General features: G+C 33.8%; 1 protein-coding gene across 1 annotated transcript; it reads left to right on the forward strand.

Annotated features, from left to right (window-relative positions):
• The first annotated feature begins 1,233 nt into the window (after positions 1–1,233).
• LOC118740309 lies at positions 1,234–3,315 on the forward strand. The gene is made up of 4 exons (XM_036471792.1): positions 1,234–1,631; positions 1,696–2,337; positions 2,405–2,521; positions 2,582–3,315. Exons 1-4 carry the CDS (start codon positions 1,546–1,548, stop codon positions 2,685–2,687), a joined length of 951 nt encoding a protein of 316 aa, XP_036327685.1. The 5' UTR covers positions 1,234–1,545; the 3' UTR covers positions 2,688–3,315.
• Positions 3,316–7,491: the final 4,176 nt, after the last annotated feature.

Here is a 7,491-nt window from a genome sequence, read left to right on the forward strand (position 1 = left end):
AAAAAATATATTTATTTTAGAAATGTTTATATTACAAGTAAAAAGAGAAAAACTATGAACTAGTTTCATTATATGAAAAATTTGTACTTTGAATCTTTGACTATTTTATCCTTTCGAGTTTCAAACTCATAAAACTTTAATCTGTATAGTTGTAGTAACATTGAATCACAAGATGCATTTTGAAGTTTTCTAGCAGCATTTTCATACGATTTTCGCGAAGAAAATCCTTGAATGTACTAAATGTGCGCTCGACGCAAGTTGATACAAGAGGAGCCCAATTTAAATATGGAACTTTTGAAATGTTCATATTATCAGGAATAAGGGCGTTTTCTCCGCCCTTATAATTTTATCCACACCCCTTATTGTCTCCAAGCCTACGTTTGCTGAGAAAACGGCTTTGAATTTTTTCAACACCAATTTGGCAAGATGTCCCTGCGCTTCTATAAGCCGCATGGGCATGTGTATATTTTGTATTCTTTAAGAAAAGTTGTAAATGCTATAATCACTTTTTTAAAGGTAGAAAAGGCAAAAAAAAGGCAAATATATTAAAAAAGGCAAAAAAAGGCAAATATCTTAAAAAATGCAAAAAAAGGCAACATCAAATGTGTATATATGGAATCAGGGAAAGCTAAATCGTTGACATTCTTAATCGAATATGCTCTATTTCTTTAGCAGAAAAAAGGCAATTTCCATAAAATCCATTCCCTGGTAATCAGCATAAAAAAGTGTATCAAAAACAGCTTTAACATTTGATGCAACAAAATCACTGTTCTCTTGTGTTATTATTATTTTTAAAAGAACCTAAACAGTTTGTTTTAACAAATCGTTTTTTAAAATGTTCCTACGAGATGGATTTTTCGTATAGTACATATTGGAAAAATTAATGGAAAATTTGCTAAGTCCAACAAAAAAATTTTAAGAAAAAAGTAGAAAATTTGCTAAGTCACAAAATTATCTACAAATTTTGTAAAAAAGCAGACTTTATGATTTTTTTTTATAATAAAGGGTAAATGAAAAACGCGAAACATTGCATTCAAAGTTTTGCAAAATACTTAAAGAAAATTACTTAGCAACGTTTTTTGTGTCTCCTGTACAATTGAAAAAAATGGACTTAGCAACTTTGCACTCTAAGCTAGCGATATGAGCTTCTCTGAAATACATTTGTTCTTTTCTGAAATACGTTTGAGCTTTTCTGAAATACATTTGCTTTTTTCTGAAATAAATTTGAGGTTTTCTGAAATACATTTGAGTTTTTCGGAAATTTTGTTGGAAAAGGTGTAGTTCAAGATAGCTGATGCCACTCAGTTAAGTACTTCTACTATCGCCAGGAAGTTTCTTTACCACACTGATCATCTATTTAAAGCTTTTAACTTTGGATTTTATAGAAAAAATCTGGCACTGAAAGAATTATTTTTCTACGAATTCGCCTTGATAGATAAATATATGTATGTGTATTTAAAGATAAGATAAAATGAAGGAGATGAGGAATATTCGAAATTTGCTGCAAACAATATTACGTTTTGACTCCTAAATCCACATTTCCGCATGGATCTGAAAGCTCTCTTGTTGAACTCCATTTCCAGTAAGCATCCATTGCTATTTAGTCGGCGCATGCACGTAGGAAAATGCTGGTCCGTTCGTGTTTGTATTTTGATTAAAACTATGGAAATATCGTCTCCTCTCTTTTAACTCTAGTTACTCCGTCACCTTTGAAGTCAACGGTAAAATTTTAACCATAGTCCGTATCAGGCAAGTCTACGCCAAGGCTCCATTCCAAAAGCGAGTGCAGCGACGTCAACGGCTTCTGCGGAAATTGAGGAGCTCTTCCTCAATCAGCGGAATTGCACGCATCAACTCAAAGCCTTCGCTGCCTCGCGTCATTATACCCGAACTCGCCGATTGTGCCACTCAGACGTCCAAACCGCAAATGCGTAGTCGTGCCACAGAGACCGAAGTAAATGTGCTTTCAGTTCACCGTCAACAGCAAACTATACGTCGTGTATTGCGCAAACAGGGCACACAAACTGATCCGAATACTTCATGTCATTGTGTACAGACCGAACGCAGAATTGCAACACGCGGCACGCAAACGAACGAAAGTAGCACCGAAACAACATCATCGCAAACCGAGAACTACTGCTACAACAATCAGGTGCAAACCGAAACTTATGAGGAGGAGGATCAATGCATGGAGCGTGAAAACGAAGCGGTAGTGTTTATGCTGAACGAAATTGGCGAAATGATCATCAATCAGAATCATTTGCTGCAAAACAACTCGACAATGCTGAGTCAAATATCGGAAATGACGATGTTGAGTAAAGTAGCGGCTCGACAAAAGTCGGTATCGCCGATACGAGACATAGGTTAATACTTTAAAACGTTCAATCTTTGAATCTACTTAAAGAAACTGCAAAAAGCTGGAGAAACAATACAAAATGCATCGGAACATTCGAAAACATGGTCGTATACGCAGAATGCTCATGCCAGAGAAACCATCACCCCCGGCTCCTGTGGATAAGCGGTTTGTGCTGCTCTACCGTTGAACATAAGTTTACGGGATACACTTTTTTACATTTTACAGGAGTCAAGGGGCACAAACCACTTATCCAATAGGCTTATCCAGCAAAACGACGCAGACACGTAAAGAACAGCGCCAACGTAGACGATTCAAGATTTTTTGCTTTTAAGTATAACTAATATTTTAAATTATTAATTTCTTGCTGTGATTTTGGTAAAATTTGAAAATAGGTAAAATATATTCCAGATTACATACAGAAGAAAACTTAATATTTACAAATGAGCCTGGATGTAAGTAATAACAAATATGCATGCAGAAATACGTTTATTGTTTTTAAACAGATGTATTAAAAAAACTCTCACTATTGTTAAGGGGCACATGTCTTTAATCCTTGTCTAATGCTGCTTAATCCTTACTGAAGTAGTAAAAATTAGACAAGGATTAGTAAGAGTTTTATTTTTTTCAGTTTTTTCGTTATTGCAGAAGACCATCGATATGTATATGTACATATAAATGGAATGAGTCTGCTTCAATTCGCCAGTTGCGCTAGAACATTTCCCGAACCGAAACGACTGGTATTCTCCGTCAAAAATTGGCGTTTGGGCAGGATCTGGCGCTTTATACCAACAACTCTCACTAAGGGAAGATTCGAGTTTTGCTAAGCCGAAATACATATCGCAATTTCACCTGAGGGTAGGGATGACAACTCTATAAGGCTAATTATAATGAGATACCTAATAAGGACAGTCTTTTTTAATATATAATACTTGTAATCATATAATTAAGTTACACCATATAGCAATAAAATTATTTATAAAAAAAGTGGTTTTATTATTGAAAATGTACAAAAAACATATGTATATAATCAAAAGTACGGATTTCATGTTCAAAGTTTGTTTACATTTTTGATGTTTAAAAATATTGAAAGACTTTTAGTTAATTTTAATATTATATTTGACCGTATGATTCGTGCTCATATAATTTAGTCACCGCCAAAGGAATGCATATTAAAACCAAGTTATCGTCTTTTCAATAAATGTCATTCAGTACTTCGTTGGGAATCCTTCTTGACGTATCACTTAATCGCATCTCCTGTTCTAGAAGCGGACTAAAGACTCTCATTGCGGCGGAGTGATTTTACTCCACTCGTCCCTAATAATCTCCCATAAAGAAGCCTCGTTTGTTGGTTTTCGCGCTGCAACTGCTCTCTTTATAATATTCGATAGCTTTTCTATAGGGTTTAAGTCTGTGCTTTGCGCCGGCCATTCATTAGCATTAATCCAGTCCTTAACGACCCGAGAGCAGTGCTTGGGGTCGTTATCTTGCTGATATATCCAAGCAAGTGGCAAGTCATCAGCGTAATCCTCAACTAGATGTTCTTCTAAAATTTCATTATTCATCATTTCCCCAAACCATTACTGATGAGCCATCATGTTTTACTGTTTTTTTTTTGTGTACTTGGGGTTTAATTCTTGCAATGGCGGACGTCTTACATAAGGTCTTCCATCATTACCGAACACATTAATAAATAAGTAAATAAATACCTCCGCTCCTAAAAGCGTGCGCACCTCACTTTCTCAGAAGGAAGTCCCACAGCAATCACTTTGGGAAATTTGGAATGTCAGAAGTTTAAAAAGAGGTGCTTCAGTTGATAGAGGAAAAAATTTTCAACCAGTTGGCTTTTGATTCACTATAAGCACGTTCACCACGAAAACTAAAATTTCAAATTGTTTTGTTGTAATTTTCACGGTAGGTATTCTGTAAAAGCAAAATATATTGCAAAATGTTAATATCGTTTAAACCATGATAAAAATATAGTAAGGTAGAACCGCTGAGAGTCACTTCTAAAATTCTTGACGTTTCCAAACAATTTAATTTTTAAATTTACTCACAAACTCACACATACATTTTCATTTTCAATCTCAAGCAACAACAATTTCGAACAATTTCATTTTTTTATTTTCACATTTATATGATTTTAAAATGTTGGCAAACTTAAAAAAAAAAATCATGGCCGACAAATTGAGAGAACGGTTATACCTTGCTATGGTTTTATCATGGTTTAAACTACTAAAAACTAAAATATTTCACATACTTTTCAATTTTCGCTCATAAGTACGCTCCAAAACCTTCACAGCAACCACAAAAATGTACATAGTTGCCTGCATGATAAAAGCATAGTAAGTAAAACCGTTCTCTCAATGCGTCGGCCATGATTTTTTTTTTGAAGTTTGCGCCAAGTTTGGTTGGCGTTAAAAAAATATGGGGCTCCACGAGTTGTAAGTGGGGGGATAGTTAGAACCAAAATGGTTGCTTAATGGCCTATTTATTTATCTTTAATTTTTTTGAGTGGTGTAAAGTAAGGTGAATAGAACTTTTTAACATTCCAGGAGGACAAATTCACCACATTGGAAACACAAAAGATTTGTTATATCGCCAGCTTAGAGTGAAATGTTGCTAAGTCCACTTTTTATGAACAATTAGTTTTTGATGCAGGAAGCAAGGAATATTGAAAATGCACCGTTTCTGAAAGGATCTAACTACTTGTTTTATTTCTACCCGTTTTATTCCGTGATGTGCAAAATTGCTAAGTCCAAAGTAGTCACAGAAAATTTGATAAGTCCAAAAAAATATGAATATTTCTTTTTACGCTATCGAATTCCATTTGTATTGAGGGTTTTTGCAACAACATTATTTTTAAATATTTATGTACATATGTATGTATGTATATTAGGCTGAGTCGACTTTGTATGGGGAAAATAAAAGGCATTTGACCGTATTGTAATAGTAATATTATGATGTCTTAGGTCTAAGCCAATTGTTATTGGCCAAGACAGATTAATTTAAAACTTATCTTTAGCCCGCGCAATTGAATCAAAGTGTATGAATTTTGAAAATGAAACTTTGGCTTGTAATATCTATGGAATGCGTTAATTGTTATAAACAGGAAGATATATCAAATTAAAGGTTATTAAATTTAGTACCTCACGTTCATTTATAATTTTTCAATAAGTCTAAAAATTTTTAAGATATTAAAATACAAAATAAGGAAACTATAATTTTCCCTTATGAGTTTTCAATTCTTCATTACTTCAGCAACCAAGTGAAAAATACAAAAAAGTGAGATGAGATTTATTTCAAACGTTTTAATGCTTTCGGATGATTATATAATATTAAAAGGACCATGGACTTGGTCACGCCGATTTGGTCAGTTTTCAAGATCGTGGTGAATGAAGTCAAACATGTATTGTCAAAGATTAGGAATCGTTTGATAAGTTAATAGTAGTTGCAAGCATAAATATAAGTATTTGCATACATTAACATAATACAATTAGGGCCCATTTTAAGTCCATTTTTCGTGGTTTCTAAATTTGCCGTTATATGAAAGTAGGGGACGTGCAACAAGTGTTTACATAAATATTTTAGTTAATTCCATTATGTGAAAAAGTAACTGTAGGTAGGTAAATGCAATAGTCTTTAACATATCCTGGAAAATCCTTTTGAGGACTCTCGAATTGGACGATATTGCTTTGCATTCAGCTTGAACGAAAAAAGTTACTCCCTGGCATACTTTTCTGTAATCCGGTTCTTTCATTTAAAGGTTATTTATAAAATTGAAGAGATTTTTTTTTTTAGAAAAAAACTGGAGATCCACTTAAGTTTTTCGATATAACATTGGTAAATGTTACTCGATCGGCACGTAATAATTACCAAATTGAAGGCGAGACTTGCTATTACTGCTTTATGATAATAATATGATGAAAATCATTCAGATTATAAACAAATTATTTAAAAAAAAAAATGTTTAACAAAATTTTTTGTCATTTTCCTATATTTGCAATTTTTATATTGTATGGACAAACATAAGTAAACTAGTGTTTCTAGAAGTTGTACCTGTTCAGTGAAGAGAAGGTTTATCCTTAACAGCGGTCGCCCCTCGACAGGCAACGGCAAACCTCCGAGTGTATTTCTGTCAAGAAAAACAGCGTAAAACTGTAAGTCCCTTCCCTTTGTGGGACAACATCAAGGCGCACGCCACAAATCGGAGGAGAAGCTCGGCCAAACACTAACATATGTGTAAGCGCCAATCTATTACACAAGGGAACAAAAAAAGGGGAACAATTTCGTTGCATCAAATGTTAAAGCTGTTTTGGATAGAGTTTTTTATGCTGGTTACGAATCCGTAAGTATAAAGTCTCCATCAGCTCTAGATTTGGAAAAAAACGAGGTCAAAATGTCTAAAAATCGCGTTTTTTGCATTATTTTAGAAGCCATAAAACCATAGAAACCTATAAAAAAAGGCAAAATAAAATAACGAAATAGGCTGGAAAAAGCAAAATAAAATAGCGAAAAAGGCAGGAAAAGGCACTAGGTATTGCAAAAAAGGCAAAAAAAGGCAAACCAAAATAGCGAAAAAGGCAGGAAAAGGCACTATATTGCAAAAAAATCAAAATAAGGCACTAAAAAAAGACCGAAAATACAAAGAACAATCAAAAAATATATTTATTTTAGAAATGTTTATATTACAAGTAAAAAGAGAAAAACTATGAACTAGTTTCATTATATGAAAAATTTGTACTTTGAATCTTTGACTATTTTATCCTTTCGAGTTTCAAACTCATAAAACTTTAATCTGTATAGTTGTAGTAACATTGAATCACAAGATGCATTTTGAAGTTTTCTAGCAGCATTTTCATACGATTTTCGCGAAGAAAATCCTTGAATGTACTAAATGTGCGCTCGACGCAAGTTGATACAAGAGGAGCCCAATTTAAATATGGAACTTTTGAAATGTTCATATTATCAGGAATAAGGGCGTTTTCTCCGCCCTTATAATTTTATCCACACCCCTTATTGTCTCCAAGCCTACGTTTGCTGAGAAAACGGCTTTGAATTTTTTCAACACCAATTTGGCAAGATGTCCCTGCGCTTCTATAAGCCGCATGGGCATGTGTATATTTTGTATTCTTTAA

The sequence above is a fragment of the Rhagoletis pomonella genome, unplaced genomic scaffold (assembly GCF_013731165.1).
Source record: "Rhagoletis pomonella isolate Grant_MI unplaced genomic scaffold, Rhpom_1.0 Rhpom_scaffold_00006, whole genome shotgun sequence".
NCBI classification, from domain to species: Eukaryota; Metazoa; Arthropoda; class Insecta; order Diptera; family Tephritidae; genus Rhagoletis; species Rhagoletis pomonella.

Bases quoted from the DNA above. Each gene is read 5' to 3' on its own strand.
- LOC118740309 (XM_036471792.1), top strand. From the start codon at position 1,546: ATGGATCTGAAAGCTCTCTTGTTGAACTCCATTTCCAGTAAGCATCCA. The intron at 1,632-1,695 runs GTCCGTTCGTGT...TTTTAACTCTAG, and splicing joins ATGCACGTAGGAAAATGCTG to TTACTCCGTCACCTTTGAAG. The intron at 2,522-2,581 runs GTTTGTGCTGCT...TACATTTTACAG, and splicing joins CCGGCTCCTGTGGATAAGCG to GAGTCAAGGGGCACAAACCA.